At 38.0% G+C, this 27,513-nt stretch overlaps 1 protein-coding gene and 1 long non-coding RNA gene across 3 annotated transcripts; one reads left to right on the forward strand and one right to left on the reverse strand.

Annotated features, from left to right (window-relative positions):
* Nucleotides 1-1,022: 1,022 nt before the first annotated feature.
* YME1L1 (YME1 like 1 ATPase) lies at nucleotides 1,023-23,829 on the reverse strand. The gene is made up of 19 exons (XM_075082587.1): nucleotides 23,696-23,829; nucleotides 20,981-21,112; nucleotides 18,604-18,766; nucleotides 16,453-16,551; nucleotides 14,836-14,945; nucleotides 13,564-13,714; nucleotides 13,367-13,474; nucleotides 12,486-12,568; nucleotides 11,542-11,632; nucleotides 9,735-9,887; nucleotides 8,199-8,331; nucleotides 7,640-7,702; nucleotides 7,021-7,133; nucleotides 6,492-6,647; nucleotides 5,595-5,746; nucleotides 4,616-4,742; nucleotides 4,443-4,516; nucleotides 3,956-4,042; nucleotides 1,023-2,842 (listed from the first exon to the last, which is right to left on the reverse strand). Exons 1-19 carry the CDS (start codon nucleotides 23,723-23,725, stop codon nucleotides 2,699-2,701), a joined length of 2,169 nt encoding a protein of 722 aa, XP_074938688.1. The 5' UTR covers nucleotides 23,726-23,829; the 3' UTR covers nucleotides 1,023-2,698.
* On the forward strand, nucleotides 23,829-26,022 carry LOC142052458 (uncharacterized). 2 transcript variants are annotated; one of them, XR_012658850.1, is made up of 2 exons: nucleotides 23,829-23,967; nucleotides 24,744-26,022. It is a non-coding gene; the product is annotated as an uncharacterized LOC142052458 (long non-coding RNA). The 2 variants fall into 2 exon arrangements; XR_012658849.1 differs by having other exon boundaries at nucleotides 23,834-23,967; nucleotides 25,165-26,022.
* Nucleotides 26,023-27,513: the final 1,491 nt, after the last annotated feature.

Raw genomic sequence — 27,513 nt, forward strand, 5'->3', positions numbered from 1 at the left:
CTACCAATGGCTTGATTGCTCTATTTTCACAGCCAGTTTAAGGGATCGAGATTTAGAAAACTGTTGTGACATGTCAGCTGACTCAGGTCATCACACAGTAGGAAGCAGCCAGAAAGAACAGGCCACGACTTTCACTGGAAGTTTGAATTTTCATTGTATTAAGCTTGATGGCAGAATTCTGGCATAATTGAGCCCTGGGAATGCAGAAAATTCAGAATCATGCCCAAGTTTGAAGTTCTTATTTTATGTGCCACCATGCTTGTGACCAGTTTAGGGCTATTTAAAAAACAAACAGTCCATTAAAGTACCCAACTCTGCCCTGTCTTCAACAACATGACGCTGTGTACTTAAAGGGAACTCAGGTTATTCCCACCATCTGACTGATGTTTGGAATTTGCCTTTGTGGTCTCCTACCTCTGTCTAATGACTATGTGAGGAGGAATTTCAGCTCTTTCTTTGAAACCCCTCAGATACTGCATGTACGCAACTGTATAGGTATGGCAATAAACTCTTCAATAACACTTCTGTTGTTAAGTTAACCAGAAAGCAGATACCTTTTACACGTGATGGCTAATCTCTGATGATCTTCTTTCACGACCCAATGAAATATCACCCTTCTTTGTGTTTTTGAGACTGCTCACTACTTCTTTGCATGTAGCAAGAAGCTTTTGAATGAGAAAAATTAAGTTAGACCTCAAGGACCTACCCCCATACCAGACCATTCAGTATGGATTTTAGTGACTTCAAAAGTGAAAATTTTTTGCTTTTGTTTCTAAAGGCAGACTCACATTATTTAGCTGGAGAAGCTCCCATCCAAGTCCCACTATTGAAGCAGCAATTGAAAAAAGGTCTGAATTCCTAGGGAGAACATTCCCTAGAAACCTAATTAGAGAGAGTGCAATTTTGCCATCATTATTAAATTTATTTACAAGTTTAATGTTTTATACACCTCAATTTACATAGGAGGGAACTTGGTATTACATTTTATAACAATTTACAGTGAATAAAAAGAAAACCATAAGCATAATTAAAATTAACCTTTATTACTCCAAAAAAAGATGCCAAATATGCCGTATATTTTTGTTTCTGTTTGCATATTTCTAAAATGCATGTACAACTGTAACTAGTCAGCCTAGACATTTGGTATACTGTTTTATAACATTTGGAAGTTCTCCCACACTGCACTGGGATGTCACTACAGTAAGCTGACAAAAATAGGCAAATAGAAAGTTATCCTGGTTTTGAAAGGAAAAAAAAAAAAATGCATGTGCTCTTACTAAAAAACTAGGTTATAATCAAGCATTACACTCAGAAAATTCTAAAATACTATGTTACTTCTAGTTTTAAGTCTAGCTACCAATTTCCATTCACATTTATTGGCACCAGCCCAACTACTTTAATGTCCAAGTGCAGTAACCTTCAACATTAATACGCTAATAAAGGCCCTCTCTGCAACAGAAGTTTATAGTCCCAAAAGCCTACAATTAATTGTGCAGAAAGATTATGATCAAGATGTGTTATTCCTAAAAACCAGTTCCATGAGATCAGAAGAATACTGGCATATAATTGCTAGCAATCACTTCCACTTGACTGGAAACTGCCTTTGTTTTCCAAAACTTTTTCCTACTAGCTTAGAATTTCCAGAGGTTTCTGTAAGGGTTGAAAGAAAAGGTTTTATTTCCCTACTTGTACTGTAGACCAGAACTGGGAATGTTATTTGAAACAACACTCACTTCAAACATTTTCTGAACTACTCTTTAGTGAGCAATATTGTCCTCTTCAAAGAAATTATCTGTTGGATTATCAAACACCCATACCTAGTATTACTAGAAACCAGTTCTGCACAATCTCCAGCAGTGTAGAAGCACTGTCATCAAAGCACTACTGCAGTAGTAATAATAATAGTAAAAAATATCTAAGAATCTTGTCAGCAGCACATCAGAGGTCACAGGTATTTCTCTTATCCCTGCCACGGTTCTGCCCAAAACATGGTCCATAGAGCCATAGACATGTTTAGCCTGTTGTTTTTGCATTACAATTTCTCTCCCAGCCATACATGTGTGTATTTTAACCCCAAGAGCACTGAAAACACAATCACTAATGTTTTTGTCTAACATGGAGCTCCCACAACTCCCTTTAATAGAGAGGCACTGTGTAGCCCCTTTGTTCTTAGAGATGTTTTGTTACATTTCTGAATAAGAAGTCCTCTTCAAAAGTGATCAGAGTATGAGCATTAGTTAAACTACATACAACTGCTTTACAAATCAATCTGTTGCTATCCATCAAACATTCCATAGCACACAGCGTGGGGTATCACTTCAAACGCACATGTAGCAGCATGACCCAGGAAGCTATGCCAAAACACACCAGTTTATCTGCATGTTTGTCTTCTCAGCTTCAACACATCTGACTAAACCAAAACGCTGAATTCAACCCTGAGATTTATCCATCTGAATAACTTCTTGTGGGAAGAGTAAAGGGAGCAGAGGATGAGGAACTTGCTTTATTTTGTGTGTCTTATTCTGATGAGACACAACAAATAGATGAGTAACAGAAGCTTACAAGAGACAGAATAATATTAAAGTGTCACTAATGCCATACACACATCAGGAAGGGAAAAAAAGGCTATGCTGCATAAGACTACTGCATTGCTAGATGTACATTCTTCAAATTATCAGTTACTGTATCACAGAATTTATCATCTTACTTCTAGTTTTTTTCCCTCTAGAACAATTTGGATTTCTTTGGCATCCAGAGTCTCGTATTTCAATAAAGCTTCTGCTAAATTCTTGTGCTCTTTTGCATGAGTCTTCAGGATGTTCTTTGCTCGCTCATATGAGTCCTAGTATTAAAAAAAGGTGGAAGGAGATTTTAAGACTTTAGAACAAAAACAGCAGCAAAATTCCACTTTAAAAATTGTTTCTGGGTAAATACAGCTTGAAACAAACATTTAAAGTTGTGCCTTACATTTCTTAGATAGCACAGTTCCTGTCTCACGAAGATTTAAAATCTAGCTGGCATAATTAATCAGAATAAAAAAAAAAAACCACCCCAAACTTTATGCCACCTTTGCATCCTGAGACAAACTTCAGTATTTTTACATATGACTTAGGAAATACTAGATTTGAAAAGCTGCTAATTACATTAAATATATTTGACTTTACATTATGAGCAGTGCTACAGCATTCAAGAAATGTTGCTCAAAGACTGGAGTTTTTAAGAGTTTATAAAACTTCAAGTATTATGTACTTTTAGAAAGCTGAAAGCTACCAACAAGTTACCAGTTGCTGCAAGTAGAAGCACACTGCCAGCATTACCAGCTTCAACTTTTAGTTCTACATAGATAGCCCTTACATGACCTGGTCAGTTCAGAAACAGCTACAGCAGAAGCGTTAATCGTTGAAGTGTTATGACATAAATAGTTCTCCTGCCTGTACCAAAGAACAGTGATCTGGAAGTTCCATGGTTAGTGAATGTTACAAATGTCCCTAAGCATCTGATACTGATCACTGTGAGGAACAGGACACTGGAAAAGGCAACTCTCTGATGCAATATGGCCATTCCTGTGATTCTATATAAAATGGCTTAGCTGCAAGTTATGAAACGTGGGAGTTACACAAAACATGCACATCTGTTCTAAAACTATTTGTAGCCATACTTTTTTTCCTATGAATAGGCAAAATACAAATCCTGACCAAATGTAAGAGGAAGTGTGAAAACGTATATTAAAGAACCTAACACCACCAACTTGTTTCTCGCTACCTGTGCATTACAGTCACTAAAAAGTGTCGTTATGCAGAGATTCAAAAAGTTGCAGCTACATTAAATACTCAAAATACTTCCATCCACCTGTGTGTTTTCCCTAGTATACATTACCAAACTGAATAGTCAAGTAAGCTGATGCTCAACTTATCTCAAAGTAAATGTATCACAGCAGAGGGAGAGAGAATCTTACCCGCAGAAGTGTTCTCACTTCCTGTTCAATTGCAGACTGGGTTTCAGGGCTAACCTTCCCCGTGTCAGTATAGGTCATAACACCAAGCTAAACAACAACAAAAAATCTTTATCTTGCCACTGTTGCAGTAATACACATAAAACACTAAGAGCTTCATCACCTATTGCTTCTACATGCAAACTCATTAATCAAATGCCTGCTGAAGTGCTTGGAAGGGAAGCAAAACAAGAAGCCTGTTCACCAACTATGTAGTCACAGCAGAGCTCTATTTCAACAAGTCACAGTACAGATCATGATTAAGCATTTTCTTATTTAAAAATCAAAACAAAATCCCCAGACTACTAACACTTGGTCCAGTCATAAAGGCTTTCTTCTTTTATTGCCAGAACTACTTAGTCGCTGTGATCATTGACAACCAAACAGGCATTTAGTTACAGAACAGACATTTCTTTGTGCCATATAAATACTTAAGGATTGATAATACTACCTTCTCACTCATTCCAAATCTAGTCACCATCAGTTTTGCAATTTTAGTAGCATTGTCAAAATCACTGGAAGCACCTAGATAGCAAACAGATGTAAATAATGTTACTGAAACCAAGTTAACGTGCCAGTCCACAAGCTTTGATCAAAAATTCTTTTAACTACCAATCAGCTAACCTGTTGTGATGTGATCACTTCCAAATATTAGCTCTTCTGCTACTCTTCCTCCCATACACACATCCATCTGTGCAAGCAGCTGGGATCTAGTTTCACTCCACCTGTCATTTTCTGGGAGCAAAGATACCTGTAAGATACAGAGCTGCGGTCAGGTAACAGTAAACAGAAGAAATACTGAAATAATCTGAAAAATATTTTTGTTTGTATCTGAAGTAGATATATAAAGGCTTTAATGCAACAATTTGAATGCTCTGGGCCTCCAACTAGTCTATGCACTCATGAGGTTTGCTTGGAGGTCCTTAGTCTACCAGCTGAAACAGCCTTCTACACGCCATGAGCTCCACATAAAATTAAGCAACTTAAACTTATTACCAGAAGAAACAGAACAATCTATTCTATCAATTTCTCCTTATTCCCTACACTTGTACTGAGCATAAATCAACTTGCCTGGAGGATGCAGGCCAATGATTTTCTTTAACTGAACACATTAACTTGGGTAAAGATCAACAGAAACAGACAAATATGTTTTTATTCAAATGCTTGGCAGCTAAAGGCAGAATAGTAAAAACTTAGGGATATCTAAGCTCGAAACAAGGTAGGTAACCAATTGGGTTTAGAAAAAGTCACATAGGACAAAGAACAAGTTGATAAAGGATGTTTGTGAGCATGAGCAGTGCTTCTACTTTTCAGTCTTTTAGACATTCTTCCAAGTTTTGCTGTTGGGTGCTGTTTTAGCTGCAGCAGATTCAAACATACTTTTTCCTTGTATATGTGAACTATTATACTAGCATATGCTATTTTATTTCAAAGGAAGGAAGAAAGCTTTCTATCACACAGAAAAGATGACCAGTGAGTTTTCCAAGAGATCACCCATAACTGAGTATTTCAACATATTTCAATATACATAATTACAACAAACAGCATTGTTGGCAAATCCCTCAACACCACTAAACCAACACAAAAGTCTAGAAATACTCACATGTCCAAGCGTTGTTCCCCGTGTCATGATTGTAGCCTTGTTGATTGGCATTGCATCCTTAGTATAATATGCAATTATAGCATGTCCAGATTCATGGTAAGCGGTGATGGTTTTGTTTTTCTCATCAATTTCCACACTTCTACGTTCAGGTCCTTAAACACAGGAACATTAAATGAACTTTTTTGTACAGCTGACCACCAGAATCCACACATTACATATACTCAAACAGAGCACAAAGTAGCCAAGGAACAGCATGCAAGCAAAATTAGCTAACACTAATTAAGTGCAAGATGTTTACAAGTAGGATTTTAATGTCTAAAATGGACTTCAATATACTCTACAGACAAGCTGCTTTTAAAGGAATAGATTTAAAAGGCAGTCTGAGTACCTGAGAAAATTCCACTTCTTCTCTCAAGTATGAACAGACCAGATTTTTAGTGTATATGTTCAGATGTTTAAGTTTTGTGTTATCACATGACAAGTTAGTTAAACAGAAGTTCCAGGTTTCTGGTCATTTATTCTCTCCTTTCCTTTAGGAATAAGTAGGGGAAGGGTAAGAAATCAAGCCTGTGCCTTCCTCTAGGCTCAAGTACAATATGTGGCATTTTTTGATTTAAAAAAAAAAAAGTATCAAGTCTTAAAGAATGTATTCCATACTAGATTTTGCATACTACTTTCTGGTCTCAAAAGATTCTATTCAGAATAAACTAACCGAGGACTTATTTGGTTTAAAAAAAGAAGAAAACAAAAAACAAAACCAAAATGCACACAACAAAAAAACCCACCAAACCAAAAAACAGCATAAAAACTTTTCTCTTTCTCTGTAAAAGTCTTAATTACACAAGAAAATCCTTGTGGACTATAACATATATGTATGTCTTTTGTATAAAATCCTACCCATTAGAATTTTGTCCTTGGAGAATTCTAGTTCTTTCATGGTTACCATATCTTTTCCATCAACAGCTGCCTTTAAGGCAGCTTGATTTACAAGATTCTCAAGCTCTGCTCCAGAAAATCCTACCGTGCCTCGTGCAATTATTTCTGGATCAACAGCTGTGGGGAAAAATAAGCAAACGCGTCATTAGGGTCCGTATCTCTCTGAAAAAGCTTGTATCATGAAGAAATATCAAGAAATTATCAAATTACAAGCCAGAATCAAGTTCTATTAAAAATAATGCATTAAAACATTTTCAGCTTTAGAAGAAATAAAGCCTAATTTTTAAGACATTATGAACTGTTGGGACTAAAAAGACACACTGCCTCAGCAAACTGTTATAACACTATGTACTAGGCAATTTTTGTGTTCTTTACTGAGACACGTGGTAAAGCCACAATTGCTGACGGAATAAAGGACTAATATATGAGTGGGCTGATGCAGTATAAACACTGTTATATAAAGAGATATTACAGTGAAGTATTTACTTACATGGATCATATTTTATTTTATTAAGGTACCACTTCAGAATTTCTGTACGACCTCTTACATCAGGCTTGGGAACAGTAACTTGCATATCAAAGCGACCAGGACGTATTAAAGCACTAAGGGAAAAGACAATTTAATATATTGACTTAAAAATGCCGCAGTAAACTGTTACTAACGTACAAAAGGAACAAAAATCCTTTCGATATTTCTAAAGATGTCTACATAGACAATGTCTGGTGCACAGAGGCAAAGAATATGTTTTTTTGATCTGTAAAAAGACAGATGAAAGATGTTTATTACCAACCCATTTTAAGGTTTTTTTTTGCATTTGAAAATTTTGCATTGTAAACAAGGAATGCAGCCCACCAATTTAAGCAGAAAAACTTCCAGAATTTTTAGATGCTTAGAAGCATGTTACTTATTTCTACAGATTTAACTCAAGAACTTTTAAATGCCAAAAACTGGTCAATACACAGCCTTTTTAAGAAGGAAACGCCCCAGCTATAACACTGTAATACTTGAATATTATCACAAGCAACTTTGTTGTTGTTTTTGTAGGGGGTTTTGTTTGTTTGTTTTTTAAAAACACACTCTGTAGAAATAATCAACACATTGTACTCACTTATCTAACGCTTCAGGGAAGTTTGTTGCACCAATAATAACAACACCTTCATTAGGTTTAAACCTGTATGGAAAAAAAGAGTGAGAATGTTGGGTTTTTTCCTGAGACCTTTTCTGTCAATAACTACTTCTCTTTTGGATTTTGAATTTTGGATTACCTCAACTGGCAAGTCAAAAACGCGCTGTCAAACCACAACGTGTGATCTAAGTCTGACCACATTTAACCCAGCAACTGGTTAAAAACGTGCCCTGATCTCAGAGTTGAACTTCTTCCTTAAGATATATAGCCAGCCTAAAAATTTGAGAAATTATTTTTAAAAAATTGTAGCTATTGTGCTACTACAACTTAGAAGCTTCTATATTCCTTACAGTAAGGCCATTAATGATACTGTTGATAGTACTAGAAAGTGGTCATAAGAGCATCTTAAATTTATATCCTTAAAAGCATTACAAAAAAAATTACAAAAAACATCACAGCTGTCAAGGAAGAAAAATTCACCCAAGTAATAAAATACCAGTCAGTCAAGCACTTTCTGTGCCCTCAGAATCCATATATTTACCCATCCATTTCAGCAAGAAGTTGATTAATGGTCTGTCTTGAATAGGGATGCATTGGAGATTCAATTCTCTTCCCACCAACAGAATCCAACTCATCAATAAATATAACGCATGGTGCATTTGCTTTTGCTTCCCCTGACAAAAGAAAAATAGCAGAAGGACACTTCAACCACACAAAAGAACAGAGAGTGTATCATGTAATTTAGGATTCTACTATTTCTATTACTCTTGGATTATAAAGTATTATAAAGTATTCTTGGATTATAAAGATTATTATAAAGTATAAAGTGATTATAAAGTATTCTATTAGACATCACCAGAACTGTCTTGATTCTAGACTAAAAAAAAAAAATTAAATATTTTTTTAAATTAAGCGATGCAGAGAAGCAAGGTTCTTCATCTCTGTATCAGCTTATTCTTGTCATGCTATGAGAAATTACTAGTGAAATAGATTAAGAAATTAATTGTATTTCATAATAGCTCCCTACCACAGCTTATTTCATAGGCTTGCGTAGAGAACATTGACCTATTAAATAAAAATAATATGAAATGCGATGGGTCTAAACACTAACTTACTTTAATAGGACCTGTTTATTATTTAACAGTGAAGACCTCACCCTCAAGCTTAGACGTATTAAAAACACAAAATAAAAATGCAATTTAAGACCATCGACTGGTACATTCATTCCAGGGTGCAACTCATTTCACCCAGCTACACATACCTGCAACATCAATATTAATGTACAAGTCAGCCATCTAAACTTCTGTAGTCAACAGAAAGAAATGCATATTTTAAGGTACCATGTTGTTACATTTTGCATCCCTTCCATGTGAAGGAAGTCACATTTCTTTCACAAATACAAACTACTTTCTACATTGTATGTGCCTGACACTACCAGTCTTCTATTTAAGAGGGAGTTGGTTTCCCCCTTCCCCTGATAATATTTATTTGCATACTTAAAATAAAAAGCCTCTTCTGTGAAATCCACACATTAATTTTAAAGCTTTCATTACAAAATGAACTATTCTGGGCCTGATGATGGGCATGAGAAAGGGAATCTCAGCTTAGTGCTACACTGTGATCCCGTAAAGCTCTAATTCAGAGAAAGAAAAAAGACAATATAAAATTTTGAGGGAAGTAACTGAGGTGGTTAACACTATTTTTTATCTGAAGTGTCCATTTTAATTCAAGTTTACAATAGTTTATGTATGACAGTAATTATATTTACAGTAAGTAAATTTAAAATACTCGAGTGTACAGGACATTACATTTCTAATTAAATTCTGTTCTCTCTGGGAGTGTTGTAACATCAGCTATAATTTTTGCTACAATTTTGTCTGACAACTACCAAGATTCTACAGTTAACTGATACTCACAGAATTCTGAGATTTACCTACACAATTAAAGCTTCATTTATTAGCCTCATACACTACTACTTTCCAGTAACCATAACTTTACCTAATCAAACCTTGTAAACAACTCTGAATACTTAATCTCACGTGTTAAAAGTTTTCAAAAACACAAATATTTAACTTACTGAATAGGCTTCGGATGCGACTAGCTCCTACACCAACAAACATCTCATCAAATTCAGATCCAGATGCATAATAAAATGGAACATCAGCTTCACCAGCTACAGCCCGTGCAAGAAGAGTTTTACCAGTACCAGGTGGTCCAACTAACAGAATACCTAAAAAGACACACAAAAACTAAACAAAAACACCAAACCCACACAGTCTTCTTATACAGGTACTGTTTCTTCCATGCATTACAAGAAATAATTTACACTTGGCTTCAAAATATCCCCTTCTCAGATACTGCTCATTACTTGCAGTCTGAAGAAGCTTCCTACAACAGATCTAGATACACACTGATCCACACTGAAACAAAGACTTGTAAGACTATAAAAGGAAAAACAGAAGCCTGAAGTATTCTACAAAGTTACTGCTGGAGTTTAAAAGTCAAATCCCTAACAGTGTCTTCTTCAAACTCACATTTTCCTAGCATGTTCTGAAAGTCGATTTTTTTTATTTAAATAATACCAAATAATTGACTTTAAACAGTGTAGAGCACTAACAGGAAACAGACATATCAGGTTTCCATATTTCGGATTCATTTGACCTTCTACTATGATCAATCTTAATCATTCTTTTAAATGAAAACAGTAGTTTCTGAACTGTCTAAAGCAGTTAGCAAGCACTAAAGGTGCTGAAAGCCATAAAGAAATAAAGGCCTTTCAAGAGTTCAGTTACATAAAAAACCTGCCTTTCAAGATAAAGGACTGCTGTATATTAGTTTAATAACTAAAGAAGGCACAGTAAGTTTTGTCTAACCCCAACATATTCATTTGCATAATATAGGTTCTTTTGGGGACATTTTTGCATTATCTTGGGTAAGTTTAAGACTAAACTAACTTATGTTACTTATCTTTCTCAGATGAGAAAAGGTCCAACAGAATTAAAAACATTGGTGACAGGAAGCTATTAACTTTTTAAAAAAGATATCCTTACAGAGACAGTTAAAGGAGGGGAAAAATACAGATCTAAGAATCTCTGGGCTACATAAAGTTCTGCTCAGAAAGGTATTAACACCAATTATGCATAACTTTATCAGTAAATATTTTTAGTACTATGTTACACTCAGTGACAAAGTAGAAGAATTTTTATAGTTCAGTACATCATCTCTAAAAGGTTTACTTGGGACTTCAAAGAAATATCGATTACTAGCCCTGTAAAGAAGGCCACTAACAATGATAAACACAGGTTTGACTTTAGAAAAGGTTTTGCCTTGAATCTACAGTCCACTGCTTTGCACTGTCATAGCTTATTACCCCTAATGTTATTATTGAATTTCTACCAAATGTAAGACATATTGAGGCACCTTTGCTTCTTCTACCCAAATATCTCAGATACCTCAAATTCTCTGGGGGGGAAGGCAGTAATGACCACTTTTTACATACTCTGAACTAAAGCATGGAACTGAAGACAGGAAGCATGCAACATAACTACCTTAACGTCCACTCCCCCACCTCCAAGAACCTCATTTAAGGGTATTCTTTAATAAAGCAGCTTTGCAACTCTCTTTGAAGATTCATTTGGTCCTCAAATATTTTAAACAAACAAGAAAATCCACCACCTACATCTAACATTATTTCATTATTTTTCCCAGATACAATCTAAATACAACAGTAGTATTTAGGCCCATTTTAGTTATATTTTTTATTCCCTAACTAAAGGGAAAAATATTCAGAAGCTAGGCTGTCAGTCAGTCATTCAGTACAGAAAAAAGCTACAAAGGTAGCCACCGCTACATATCATTTTCACTTCTGCTGAGCAATGACTTACCTTTTGGAAGTTTACCTCCTAGTACAGTGAATTTGTGTGGGTTTTTCAGGAATTCCACAACTTCTTGCAATTCCTGCTTAGCTTCTTCAACCTATACATTAAAAACACGTCACAAAATATAACTAAGCATTTATAAAATACCGCATTTTTTTTGAGTTTTGTATTAGACATTTAGACTTGTCTATGTGTCTAATCGTGTATTGATCAAAGACACAACAGAAAGAAGATGTAGAAGTGTACTACACAGTTTGTGTGGATACCAAGTGTCCATGAGTTTAATTCAACCTACTTCCCACAACTGTTCATAGGAATAATCAGTAAACACTAAAAGTTAATAATACTGAAGGAATAACCAAACAGTTCAAGACCAGATCTGACCAACAAGATAAATACAGAATCAAAAATTCTACATCAAGATATTGGTCTAATGAGTTAAAAAGAGGTTAACTCTATCTATTTGTCCAAGGGGGGAGGTCCACATTTTGCCACTGAGAGCCAAAGAACAGTTGAATAGAAAAAATAAAGCTATCCCATCAGCAGTGACATGCCTGCTTTTTTCTGGGAATCTCCAGATCTCCTGTCCTAATATCAGGTTTCTGAAAGATACAGTACTAAGAGCAAAACATTCAAATGGCATTACCATCTTCTCTTGGTCAACTTCTGCAAAAAACAGATTAACATGGATACTTATAGCCTGCCTTTTCCTATTCTAGCCTTTAAAAATGTGATTCAACAAGTCGAGAGTGTACCTTATATAAGGTATTAAATGCCACAAATATATAAAATAGAACAAGAGTGGTTAAAACCCTCCTCAATCTTGGAGTGATCAATATATATCAGGCTTCAATTTATACAAAGAAGTTCCTCGAACAGAGTAAGACATTCTTCAGGCTCACAATGATTAGTTAAGCAAGAACTCACACACTCTTTACTTTTGAACTTACCCCTTTTACATGTTCGAAAGTGACGTTTTTCAACTGGATTGGATCAACTGCTGCATCAAAGATACTCGATGTTCGAAAGCGTACTAATAGCAAACAGCAGATGATGAACAACAAATTTACACATGAAGTAATTTCATTCCAAGACTGAACTCTGCACTTGAATGCATACCATTAAGCCACTTACTTTACACCTGCCCTTTTAAAAGGGCATGTTTCCATTTACAAGTGTCCAGCAAGGATAAGATTTATTACAATAAAAAATAAAATCTTTAAAATATTTGCAGTTAATTAAGTGATTTAAGTGCTTTTCAGTCATTTGTAGTACAGGAAGCCCAGCATCCAAAAGCAGGTACACTAAGCTAGAAGTTCTTCCTCAGTATTTCTGCACATATGCTAACTTTCTTGAGCCCCAGGCAACAACTTAGCATGAAGCTGAAATTCTCCATGTGTATTAGCTCAGCCTTTGATTGTTCCACAATTTCCAACAGATTTCTCAGGATAATAATTTGACTATGCAAGTACCTAGTTGCTATAAACTAGACTGTGATTACAAATAAAAATCAAAACATTTTGCCTACTGCTGACCTAGATAACACATCATCTAAGTTCAAAGACATATGCATAATTGGTGAACAGTCTGACTTCTCTGCTTGGTTCCATGTAATTGTTTCACCAAACGAAACAGACAACTTTGCCTCCATAAACATTTAGTCACACTATTTTCTCAAAGGCTGTAGCCAAAAGCAGTAACTCTTCTACTTTCATGAGTACATTGAAATGTTATCCTAAAAAAATCATAATGTCAAAACACATTTAGTTTGTGCTAAACTTGCTCAAAGAAACAATGCAAGTGAAACAGCGGGGGAAAAAAGTTAACTAACCAGCATCAGAAAAGGAGCCTTTCCCAGGTAAAAATGATGAATATATAGCAAGATAAAAACAAAGAACAAAGAGAAAGAAAGAAAGCAAACGTGATCTTCTTAAGGAATCTGTAAAACAAAACAAAAAAAGTTTTAAAATGGGCTGAAATAAAGTACTTCAAGTGCAAAGACAAGATACATGAACTGAAACAACTTACCAAGTGTTTTTTGCAGAAATACCTGTGCTTTCAAAAAGCCTTCTGCAAAACCAGTTTTGAAAGCATCCTGGTGTGCCTCTGGGATGTTTTTTGTTTTCATTAGTGTATCTAAGTTTTCAACATCAATTCTTCGCTTCCTCAGGATAAAGCCCTAAAATATTTTCCACAGCAGCATTAGTATACACTAACTTACTACCTGGCTAGTATAGGGGGTCGGGAGGAATAAAAAAAGCAGGTGTTATGGGGTTAGTTAGACGACACAGGACAGTAGCTTGAGTGTGGAATCACAATGGCTCCAAGCAAGAGCACCCCAATTTTTGCTGAAGAGGTGAGGTTCAGAGATCTCCTGGACCCCAGTTCCAAATATGAAATGCAGTCTAAAGCAGATTTGTACACAGCTAGCTTCGTACACTGGATCCAGTGGGAGTTATTAGCTTAAGCTTTGTGAAATCAACTTAAATTACCTCCAGATGTGAAATAGCTTCATAAGTATAGCTTTGATAGAGCTTGATCAAATAAATTTGGTAGGGCATATGAAATCTAAGAGCAGCACTGCATAGAGCTAGCTCTGGTTTGTCTTCATCTGTGGTATACCTTGTCCACAGATGAAATAAACCACATATGCCTAGAAGGAGGAGAGAGTTCAAAGCTAATTTATGCACACAATAAGATCAAATGCTTTAATTAGCCTGACTTCTGTACAACCAATTGGAAGCAAAGAGTACCTAGGTCAACTTGGTTTTGTTAAGTGCTTGGCTACCGCAAGCCTGAATAGTTATCTGCTGAATTAAAAGTACATAAGTGAATTTGAACCCATAAAAAACCAAGTTAAATTTTTTGTATCTTAAAAATATACTAGCCACAGTTAATTCTATTCTTAAAGCATCAACCATACAATGAAGTGCTTATAAAAAATACACATTCTTGTATGTTAAACTAGCTCTAGTTCTCTTTAAACAAATACTTCATTTGACTCCAAGCTATTTTTAACAAAGCCACACAAACAGAATACAAAGAACTTTATTTCTACAGTTTAAAACTCAAACTACTATCCTAAAAAAATTCATATGATCTTTATATTGATGATATATGAAGCAAATCTGTGTATTAGTAAGGAAAACTGTATGTTGTCATTAGCTCAAGTTTTAGAATTAAGAAAGTTTTTTCACACTAGGGAAGCAAAACACCCTTGGTAAATTGTGAAGGTTCATTCAAGACAAAGAGATTGTCTGAATAGGCCCAAAAGAACTTCATAATGCCACACATATTTACCTTCAAAAGTGAAGAAAGTGAAGTTTTTGTTTCTGTGAATTGTTCAGATGTTGACTGCAGACGCCTTGCTCTCGATCTCAAAGTCTTAAAGGTCCGTGATTGTATGTAAACTTAAAATAGTAATAATAAATAAAAAGTTAAAAGATATCCATTACTACCACTACAAAAAAAAAAAAAGCCTATGAGATTTCAGAAACTATTATATGAAAAAGACTACCATGAATGAACTGAAAAAAAAACTTCCCAAAATATCCACAGTAGAAAGTGAAGAGAATTGCAAATAGCAATCTGTTTAAGATGCCTGACCATCTCAGGGAACAGAAGAGACCATGTAGCCAAAATAACCCAGGCAGGCTGACAAACATGAAACATTGGAAGCTAATCCGAAGGATGGGAATGAAGGTTCCAGCTCTACGATAAGCTTTGTCTAAAAACTCAGCCGATAAGATGCCCTGAAGAGATCTGGAATGGCTTAGGTGTGCTGTTAACTTAGAAACTCACAAAAGAAATGAGACCATTCGAACACAGTGAGCTTGTAGCACTACGTCATCTTCTATCACATCAGGAACCTTGAGATGGAGATTTTATCACATAAATCACAAAAGCCAAGAATATTTATCTTCTTTCACTACTAAGTTTTAAATAATAATTAACACCAGTCAATTAAATAGTTTTAACTAAGCCTGCTGTTATCATAGAATAGCACCAGATATTCTGGAGGTGATCTAGTCAAACCCCTGCTCAAAAAAGGTCCAACTTCAACATCAGATCAGGTAGCTCTGGACCTCATCCAGCTCAGTTTTGAAAATCTCCAAGGATTAAGATAACACAACCTCTCCAGACAATCTGTTCCAGAACTTAGCCTTTTTCATTGTGAAAATTTTCCAACAGGAATCTCCTTTGATTTTACTTGCAATTGTTGCTTCTTCTTTGAGGTGTACAAGAGAAAGGTAACTAATATGCTCCAATAGCAATTAGATCACTCCTTGCCATCTCCTCTGCTAACTTTAAAACCTCAGATCCTTCAGCTTCCCCCATATGTTAAATGCTCAAAAATTTGCACCCTTCCTTGTGGCTCATCACTGGGGTATCTCCCTTTTGTCAGCATCTCTCTCTCAACCACGGGACATAAAACCAGACACAATATCCAGATGCAGCATCAGAAGAACTGAATAGAGGGTAATACCTGAACTCCCTCAGCTCCCAGTTATGTTCTTGCTCATGCAGCCCTGTTATTACCCGTCAGACATCTAGGAGTGGTTTAAACCACCCACCAAGCACCTCAGAAAGTTCCTCTGGATGAATATCAGATTCAATGTATTTATTGATTCAAAAGTAGTCAGCTCATCTATCATCTTTTAAGAACATGATCCAAAAATACTGCAACTTTGAACAAGAATCTATAGTTATACCATGTTTACTAACTTAATACTGGAAACACACTACTCAACTGCAAAAATAAGTTCATGAATTTACAGTATTAATATCAATGTAAAGTTCCTCATGAAATTTTACCAGTATTTCCTGAGTCACATATCCAGGACAAAAATAAAAATACCTTCCCTAAAAAGATACCGTAGACATACATGAAAATCAGTGTAGTTTATTGTGTTATACCTGGCCAACCCCGAACATCTGAACAGAAGTTTTGGAGGGGATTAGGATGCTGTCTGTACAAACAAGATGAGCGTAAAGCACCAAAAACATCCACGAAACCTGTAAGGAGATACAGCAAAGTGTAAATACACCCTATATTAAATGGCAGCTAAACATTACTTCTCACATAAGTTGTTTTTCCTTTCTTAAATATTAATTCTATTTTACTATGGTCCTTCAGGCGTCTGTAGTTAAACAAATTAACCATTACCAGTACATAGATAGTTAACTTATTTGCAGCAACCTATGTCAGGCGCTTTGCAGCATACCAGAACTTTTTCTAATGAGAATTTCCAAAAAATATTGGTACCCAGAATCTTGAATTTGAAGCTGTATCTGGGAGGAAAGACTCTGCATATCTGTACAGAGATGAATAAAGTTATCTAGGCTGGAGAGGAATCTGAAGACTTTCATGAAGCTAAAGGACTAGCATTCAACCAATGATTCAGCTTCAAAGGCTTTAAAGAACAGATTGCTCATAGGCATTTTAATACAGACTACGTATAACACGTGACAGCATTTTAAACTATACTAAGTCTAATTGTACAGTCCTCATGCAATACAGAAACAAGAAGAAATAAAAGAGCATCACAGTATCTGCTAATAACTTTTTCACTATTTGAAGCACACTACAGACTGCCAGACAAGAGAACTGTCATTTATCTGTTGTTCAGTTACCAAAAGCTCAAAGAATTCATCCCCGTTTAGCAGGTAAGAATTATTTAAGAAACATCAGAGACCTGGGGGAGGAGGGGAAAAAACCTGCAGCCAAGCCTACATATGCTCTCTTCCACAGTAATTCAGAAGCTAATGTAATCACAAAAAGGGTGGGGTTTTTTGTTTATTTTACACATTCTGAGAAAGTTATTACATCAGTTAGATACATCTAGGACAGCAAAAAAAGAACCCTGGAAGTTCCTACTAAATTTTTTTAAGTTATACGATTGTAGTAACAGCTTACAAGCTGACAACTGAAATACTGAGGAACTATGGGAAGGAGAAAAAAGATCAGCTATTAATTCTATCACACTCTATATTCCACAGTCTTTCACAATACTGCATATTAGCTAATCTAATACAATTATGAACACAGTTTAAAAAATACAAATACCCTCCTCGCTTTATGCGCAATAGACACCGCACACACATATCAATAGTAACAGTCATCCATAGCATGTGATGTCACCTACACCAAGAGTAGGTTCTGAAAGATTTAGCAACCCTTGCCTTGAGCAGTTTTTCACCTATAAACTTGCCTTTTCAACTGTGAATGAAACCACCAGTCTAGTGAGCTTCCATGTTAATCTATCAAAGCTTTGAAGCATTTGCAACCTTTTTCTTCACCTTCAGGAAACTGCTTCTGGGCTATTTTTTTTTTTTTTTGTATCTCTCATCACAATGCAATTTAATACTACTTCTCTAAGAGTAGCCTTAAGATATTATTCTTAAGCTCTTTCTCCCAACTGCAATACTACATAGGCAGTATCTCAAATGTCAGGTATATGCTTACTTTTCTAACAGGTTTTTGAGCATCTACAACGACCTGGCTTCCTGTATTTTAGAGTAATCCCAACAAAACATCTTTAACTGTAAGGAATCACTCTTGGTTTATTTCAGCAATGAAATACTCTACATGGACTGCTAACTGTTTGCCACCCTGAATTCTGTTCCAATTAACATCCTCATGTAACGTTGCTTCAAGCAAAAAAGGAATAACTTAATGTATACTGGAGATGATCAGGACTGTTACATTAGTAGATTAGCAAAACCTAACTCCTATTTGGTGGAACAAATGTGAAAAAAATTAATAGCTCAGGTTCATCATTAAGAAGCAATGCACTTGTGCTACAGCTGAGTTCAGACAAGTTTAATAGCAGCCAATTTCAAATCTGAATATAAAGAGACAATTCCAAATTTTCTAAAATTCCCAAGACTCAAAAGCACCTCTCCAGAGACTACCTGTATACAATAAAAATTACATTAATACTCTTTTTATTAAAGGTTTTTTAAACTGAGTTATCTACAGCACAAGAGATTAAACTAAAGAATAACTGTGTGCACCTTTATAATCTAACTTTCATCAATTCTCAAACACTTTACTCTGAAACATACCATGCTTATTTTCAAAGAAGGACTCGGCAGAGATGTAAGATGTATGCCACTGCGAAGAGGCTCTATTGTCTGCACTGTAGCCAGGAAGCAACCTGTTCACCAATTCTTTGAACTGGTTAGGTTTCAAATCGGACAATCCCAGATCTCTTAAATTAAGTACAGACTGCAAAATAGAAATAAATGTTCAAAATTTACTTTAGATTACCTTAGGGGAAAATATTAAGAATAACTGAGTTAACATTCTGGCTCAATGCAGCGTCTGTATTTCACAGTTCAGACTGAAATAAAAAATTTCTAAATAAAGATACACGAAAGGACATGATTAAATAAAGAATATTTGCTGCTGTCAATGCAGAGTAACTTTTCCATTTGCACACACTAATATTTTCATTGTCACCATACATTTATGACAAGTATATTTTCTTCCCAGTTCAGTCTTTTTAACACCCTCCTACTCCCTGATTGAACCAGACACAGAAAAAAATGCAGTTTTCCAACTCTTTCTACTCTTTATGACAGAGCAAATGGAGAGTGCAAGGAGGGGAAGATGTAGAGCAACAGCCACCCATTATACTTCATCCAAGTGAGCGAACAGCAAAATCCCAACTTTTTTTTTTGTTGCTAACCTTTTTTCAGATAGCGCAGATTTAGCGGAAGCACGAAGACTGCATATTTAGGAACTATACCCAGAGTTAAAATCTTAAAAAGCCATGAGCTCTGCAGACACACAATGAAAGGCAAAAGTTTCTATGGGGAAAAGGGTAAGTACTAGGATCTGGGATTTCCTACAAAGCAAAGAAACCATGAAAAAAGCAAGGAGGTAAGGCACAAACACTTGAGTTACTAAAGAAGTAACCTCAATGAAAGTAATTTTAATCATGTATTTTACAGATAGGAAGGAATATTTTTACAGGAGAGTATATATTTAAAAGTATGTATTGGTTTGGACCCTTTAAATATCTATTAGTCTCTCAATATTCCTTCTGCAGTAACATTTTCTTAACTGAGAAGTAAATATTCTATTCTAAATGTATTTGCACAGATATTTATTTTTTGATTGCTAGAACATTATGGATTGTATTTTTGTTTTTCCTAAATTGTTTTTATGTAAGCTTCATGTTGATCCACTTTCAAGTTGAAACTAAATTTCTAATAAAAAGGCGCACCTGAATAAAATGTCAGAAGAAGCATTTCTAGAACAGATTCCTAGATGCATCCAGAACATAACCATATTCAAAGTTTATAGTTTAAAATGGATTTCTCAAGTAAACAAAAGTATTCTGTTTTAAAGGCTAGGGTAGATTGCTTCTGGTCCACTCATACTCAAAATAAGTACAAATACAGTTTTAAACAGAATTTGTCTTTTACACATGGTTTAAGGGAGTAGATCAAGCCTTCCTACTTCATCTTAGTAATTGCTTGGAAAATTACTGAAACACTGGCAGGGGGGAGTGGGGGTTAAAAAAAATTTTTAAAAAGTAACAATTGCTGTAACTCTTCAGAAGAGGCTACTACTTCTGAATACAGATTTAACTTCGCAGCACAGAGGCTTCACATTCTCAAATAATGACAAACACACTTTTAGTTTCCTTCAGTAATCCAGATCTCCCACTGAAATCAACTTTTATCACCAGAAGCAAATCCAGAATCACAGGAAAAAAAAAAAACCAAACCCAACAACAATAGAATCACAACACAGGCAGGATTAGTACAATCCATGCTCCCTTCCAAAGTTCCATAGTTATAAAAGACTCCATGTTTTTCCTCCCAAATATTTTCTTAGTTATAAAACTTGTTGTAAGAAACAAGTTGAAAGTGGCAAGATCTGCTACTACTTTGCACCTTCTCTATTCTGATTTTCAGTGAGAAGAACAAAAGATACCTAAAGATAATGAAAGGTATTTTAGTAGAAAAATAAGAAAACATGCAAATATGCTATTTAAACTCTCAAATCCCCTCAACATATTTTTAGTTACAGTTCCTTTTCTCACAAACAATAACGAAACAAAATTTGCAAGAACTCACAAGAGTGAAAAGACAATACAGGGTTTATTAACAGAGTAGTTATTGTTACTTTAGAGCAAGAAACATTAAGTTGAAAGTGAAAAAAAATCCCCTTCTCATTTGCAAACTACTACTGAGACAAGTACTAGCTTTTTAACTTATTAATGAAATACTGTATTTTCATAGAATCCTTACTGCCAAAGCACCAGCTGACTGAAGTTCTGTCAAGAAGTTACAGTCTATGTGTTAACATTGTTTTGTTTAGTCACATTATTTTATAAAACGAGTCAAATTTTAAATTCACTTAAACAGATATTATTCAGATTTAATTCAGTTAAAATCAAACTCCCCCTTTTCCAAAGGTTTTTAGTACCTCACTCTTCTGAGAATCATGCTCTGGGGAGGCATCCCGCTGGACAGGCTGTACAGATGCAGTGCTGGCAGCAGCAGTGGAGCTTTTTGGTGAATGAAAGGCATTTATAAGGTGACTCAGAGGAACAGTAGCCTAGATGGTGGAGAAAAATAATTAGATAACGATTTAAGCTTGTTTCAATTATTTAAACATATCTCTATTCCAAACCCTGACTTATAATTGCATATCTTGTACACCACCTTTTAACTGAGGACTTCATAATAAATCACATGAACTTAGCTTCAACACCATAGTGTTAGCTGATACCTCTACTTAAAGATAAAAGAAAGTTTAAGTACACATGACATTAGAAGCTCACAAAGCTTGGAAGAGGGGAAAGAAAAAAAGAGGCTACATTTCCTGGTTTTCAAACATAAGCATGGTTTAAAGAAAATAATCACTACATTTTCAAAAACAGAAGTAGGTGGAGATCATCAACACTTAGAAGATGCAAAGACTGCTCTCAATTTGCACTTAAGACAATGTTTAGTTATAAAAAAAATATAGTCAATTTCTTACGGATCGTTCTCAGCTGAAACAGCAGGGACACAAAATTGCTACTACACTTAATACTTCCTTCAGAATATTTTTTCAAAATTTTTTGTTGTTGTTTTAAAGTATCACTTGCTGGCTCTCTTAGATATGTGCTGTTGCAAACAGATGACAAAAAAATAAAGATTGTTCCTGTATTCTGACCAATATTACAAACTTAACAATCATTTAATGCAAATAAAATACAAAACTTTGTGAAACAATGTTTTTTCCTTGCAGCCAACACACCCCCATCACAACTAACTTATATTCCAAATAGGTGTTTTTTCCCCACATAGCAAGAAAAGACGCAAAAAAGAAAACACAATCAGTATGGGGAGAAAAAGAGAGGAAAAACAATAGCAAATTACTTCTACACTGACAAGTCTGCAAGTAGATACCACTTGTTGAAATGTTTAAAACCAGATTATAGTTACTGTCATTCAGGAACTTCCTTTTCTTTGGAAGAAAGTATCACTGAAAATAATCCTGAGCCTGTCTTGGCATCTGCCAAGACACAACTAAGATCACCACTCTGATAAAACTTCACAGCACAGCCACAGAAGAGGAGTAATGCTCTTTAAACAACATGAACAGAAAAAGAATGGTAAATTACATACTCCACCTATTTAGTGGTATGCCTTAATTTCAGACTTTAATATGAAATATTATAGTGAATTCTAGATTGTCCCTGGACAGATATCCAAGCAACAGATCTCATCAAGCTGGCTCCCCTTGAACCAACTTGAACAAAAAACTCAGTGGCTGCTTTTGAATAGCACTGAGTTGTGAAGGTTTATCAACATCTTACTAATTCAGAGATCATCATTCTTAAGTACTACTGACTCCTGTATTATTTTCCAAGCATCATCTATTTTCATCTATAAAGTAATACTTTTGTAACTTGAAATACCTATATTTTTTTCCTGCATTATACAAGTTATTCCTGGAAGTTTCCTTTACGTTTTCTTCCTTGGGATCCCACTTTAGCAACATACCTAAGTATGAAACTAACCTGTACAAAGCATATACACATACCACAGTCAAATCTGCAGTTCAGCAGCACTCAGTCAACTCAGTGACACCACCTCATGAATCAGTACAGAAGCCCTGGTGCACCACGTATCAGGGCTCCTCCTCTAGTACGTGACTATGTCTATCGTGAAAATATGGTACAAATAATTCCAACACTTCCAAAACACCTCAGTCTCATTACACATCACTAGGCAAGAGAGTTGGGGTGCAACTCTGGCTGTTGGACCAATACCTGACTGCAAGACCTGATTAAGCCTCTGCCTAAGAATATCCTTCCGCAACAACTTTCACCTCTTGTGTTGACTAGACAGAAAACGAAGAAACACAACGCTGTGAGACATGAACACTGCCTCAGAGTTAACTGTCCAAAGTTATAATTAAACTCTGGGAGTTTGTGGTAAGACCATAAAGCCTTCAGAGGTCAAAGCCAGCATCCCAACCGTTAACCGAGCTTTCCTCCTGTGTCTCCCACTGTGAAAAGCTGGAGTGACACATTCCTAAAAATATCATTACCAGTTCTGTTCTTTCACTACATAAACAAAAGCAGTTAACACTTTGTTTACAACTAGAAAGAACAATCAGATCCCACTGTGGAATAAGACTATCACGTACTAATCCCCCTAACACAAAACATAAAAATAAAACCACTGGTTCAGATCAAAGTCCGCAAAGCCCACTAGCCCCAGCCGACTCACTACCTAATAAAAGATTGCATCCAGACTGCTCTATGTAACAAAAAGCTGAGAGACTTTTCCTCCACTAACTCTTCTAATTTCTAAATCGTTTCTTGTTGGTTTCCACAACAACCCGTGACAGCTGACAGCACCGTTTAATTTCAGCTGTAATAACACACACACACCCCTTGCCTCTGCTATAAAAACACACACTAAAAAGCAGCATCTCCGGGTTACGTCTTCGTTTCAGATCTTACAAGCTTTTACCATACCCTCCTTTCCCCTCCACTGACGCACTTTTTCCCGGATAAGAACCCAGGCCGCCCCGCCCCGCTCCTCTCCCCGCTGCCGCCGCAACGGCTGCCCCCCGACCCCCCTTCGCTCCAAAGCCCCCAACACCGCGGCGGCCGGGACCTGGGCTCCGGCACCCCCTCACCTGCGGCTGCACGGTTGAGAAGGAAAACATTCTCCCGGCGGTGGTGGGGGCGGCGGCGAGCACGGGCACCTCTTCTGCTTCCCAACCCAGAGGCAGAAGCCGTGCCCGCCCGTCGGCCGCCGCCGCCTCCGCCTCCTCCTCCGCCGCTCAGCCGCTGTGACAGCCGCCGCCGCCGGCAGGAGGGCCCCACAGCTCCGCTCCTCGGGAAAATGGCCGCCCCCCACGGCCGGCAGCCACCAGGCCCGACGCCGTCCCGGAAGCGGCCGGAGATGGTAGAGTTTCCGGGTCACCTGCCCCAGCGAGGCTGAAGGGAGGAGGGAGGAGAGAGGAGGGGTGCCCGCGGCGAGGAACCGGGAGGGCCCTGCAGGGCTGCCCGAGGGCGTGCTGTGGCCGCACCTCCGCTTTGGCACCTCTGCAGGAGAGGAGAGCGCTGGGAGCCGCCCGGGGCTCCCTCAGCCCCCAGGCGCGGGGGTGGGCTGAGGCGAGGGGTTCCGGCGTGGGGGCGTGCGTGGGCCGGGAACGGGGCGGTCGCGCTGTGCCCAGGCCGGGCGGGAGGGTCCCTGCCAGCGTAGCCACCGTGCACGGAACGAACGTGCAGGACTCTGTCGTTGAGGTCGCATCCCTTGCGACCACTGCGCGAGGTGCCTCCTGAAGAACCGAAAATATTTTGCAGGGAGTTGGAATATACCGCCTGTGGAAAGAAACTTAAAAATTTCAATATGTATCAATAACCTAAATACTGTTACTCACATTCAGTTATGACGTAATCTAAATGAAGACATTACAGGCACTTGTATCCCCATATAGCAGAATTTGGTCATTCTTTTTCTATGCCTTGCAATATTTTTTCCATGTGCTTTCCAATGATTTGGGGGTTTTATTAGCGTTTCTTTCTTTCACCCAACCACTGTTCTTTGCTGTTTCTCCTTTCTTCACTGTTCCTGCTTTCCTCCCTGGAAGCACCATCCCACACCAACTTACACTGATGTGGTCAGCCCCATGGTGCTGCATCCCCCTGCCCTCATGTACGTGTTCTGTTTTCCACTAGCGCTCCTGTGATCACAACCATGTGGCTTAACTAGCCGATTTGGCAGAAACATCAACAAAACCCCCTGAACATTTAGCTGGACCCACCCCACCAAGCAGTTTTCCACGCACCTGTGTGATGGCATGTGCTTCCTCGAGGAAAGGGAGAGAATGTGTAGCCTCGCTCTACGAGCTCAGGCTGAGGTGGAACACACGCTGGCTGATGGCAGAGTTTCACAGCTGGCATAACCTGATGTAGGCATGTGATGCCACCAAAAGGAGCAATCCCTCCCGCTCAGCTGGGCTTCTCTGCTGAAATTGCTGCAAACCAGACACAGCTAAACTAATGCTGCAGAGCTAAATGACAAATACGATCAATTATAAATTGTATTTAATGCCATTGTAAAAAGCTAATTTAAAACATGTTTTCTACATTTTCTCAGTAAGTTGCATCTACTGCTGACCTCTGTGAGATAGCAGCACTCCTTCACAAGCACAAGCAAGGCCTCCCTGTGCGCCATCAGATTATAAGTGATATATCTTAAAGCAAAATAAGGGCCTGATGAGACTGACCTCTGTAGAGCTAGCTCCACGGATGTAGAGACTGCAACAGAACAACTAAGACTGGGGTGAATTCTGAACAGCAGAGTATATGTGAAAGCAACAGAAAAGCAGCAAGGCAAGGGTTAAAAGAATGACCAAGCGCACAACTGAGAGCAGCAAAGCTGGTAAACACTGAGGATGGGCTGTGTAAACTCAGAGCAGACGGCCTGCGCTCTGATAAGGTGATAAGGCGCTCTCACAGATGATTTGTCAGAAGGCCTGTGCTCTGGGAACAGGAGGATGGCAATGAGGTCAGCGCATACTGTAAACACCATCCCTGTCCCTGCTGTCACAACAAGAGGGCAGAACATAGCATGGAGATAACCAAAACAGGGAAACAAAGCAAACAGGGAGCAACCCTGCCCAAGATTAATAGAGGCTGAAGCAGTCAAGAATTGGAGGGAAGCAACAGATTACATTATTCTAACTCCTGATCATAAAAGACCTGCCCAGAAAGTCGTCTGTCATCACCAATCCAGAGGATGCCAGGAGACAGTAAGGGCTCAACAGAGACCATAAGGACTGGACAGGCAGCATACTCCTGCACACAAGCCATGCCGGCTACCCAACTTGGATACACACCTCTTGGAACCTGCAAGTATGCAAATGTGAGAAAATGTGAGTGAAGCATATGAGAAAATTATTATGTGGGACCAAAATAAGTTGTTTCTTTCTAAATAAATATTACCTTCCAATTCCCTAATGTTCTGTCGAATTCCTGCACCTTCAAACATCCCACGGAAATGAGAAGAGAGTCTACCTGCTCATCTCATAGCAAGTCACAACCTACTGCTAAATTAGAAACCTAGATGACAAATTCAGTAGTTATTAGTCAGATCAACAGCTTTGACAGTTTGAAATAATGAATGTTCTAAAAAACCTCCAAACCACCACAGAATGCATGCTGTGGTTTTGTTTTGTTTTGTTTTTTAATTGCTCTAAACAATAAAGAGAAGGTGGAAATTTTTAGGGAGTCCTGATCAAGCTGGGAAGGCTGTAATGAAGCAATACAGTCTAGCCAGAGATAGTGACAAGGGCCTACTAGAAATACTTGCACTAGAGCAACAATCACAATCCTCAAAGGTGTACCTGTAATTTAAAATAACTCCCAAAGCACATAAGTATGTTTAAAGAAGAGACAGTGTTTTATTCTGTGCAAAATGGAGTATTTCCACAAATCAAGCACACATAACGGAGTTAATTCTGACATTTACACATGACAGTTAACACACACCACCTATGTAATACATAATCATTGACCTGACTGAGTATCCTCCTCTTCCTTTTCCACTTAAGGCTACAGTGTGATTTTATTTCACTGGCCATACTCAAAATGAGTCCCTCAACTGAGTCAGGGGTCACAATCTCCCCAACAGAATTACCTTTCCCCCAAACACTGTGCTTCAGCAATTGCCCAGTTTTTCAGGGCCTTCTGGGGCCAGATGCTCCTTTTTATCACTGCTGACTGATTTGTGGCTCTCTCTCATCTTTACAGCCTTTTTTGTGGCAGGATGTTTTCACTACTTGTACTCTTTTGAGGAGGTTCTCGTTAGTGAGGCATGCGCTGCTAATACCCTCTTGTCCGGCCTAAGCATTACTGCTTGTTAAGATTATCGGTTGCTAGTTTCTACTCCCAACTGTGATTCTTTCTTAACTAACTGCTGTGCTACTTCCATTTAATCCAAGAACATATATACGCTTGAGGTAACAAAGGTAACTTTGAAACCAACTTTATTCAGCTTGCTTGTGTCAATAATAAATATTTAACTCTTTCTGGTTACGCACAAAACTGAGCACACTGCTCACCAGACACCTCCCCAGAGCAGCACCGCCGGGGTGGGACCGAAAGGCGGGCATTGACGGCAGCCACCACCACACAGTAGCCCGCACACAACACCAGCCACGGCGCCTCTCACAGCAGCGGCGGTTACCAGCACGCACCTAAAGGGCCCCGGCGGGGGGGGGCCTGAAGCACAGCTAAAGGACTGGGCTCCGCCCCTCCCCTCCCCGCCTCGCCCCTCCCCTCCCCTCCCCGCCTCGCCCCTCCCCTCCCCTCCCCGCCCCTCCCCGCCCCGCCCCTCCCCTCCCCGCCCCGCCCCTCCCCTCCCCTCCCCGCCCCGCCCCTCCCCGCCCCGCCCCTCCCCTCCCCGCCCCTCCCCGCCCCTCCCGGCCCCGCCCCGCCCCGCCCC

This window comes from Phalacrocorax aristotelis, chromosome 2 (assembly GCF_949628215.1).
Source record: "Phalacrocorax aristotelis chromosome 2, bGulAri2.1, whole genome shotgun sequence".
In the NCBI taxonomy this organism is placed as follows: domain Eukaryota; kingdom Metazoa; phylum Chordata; class Aves; order Suliformes; family Phalacrocoracidae; genus Phalacrocorax; species Phalacrocorax aristotelis.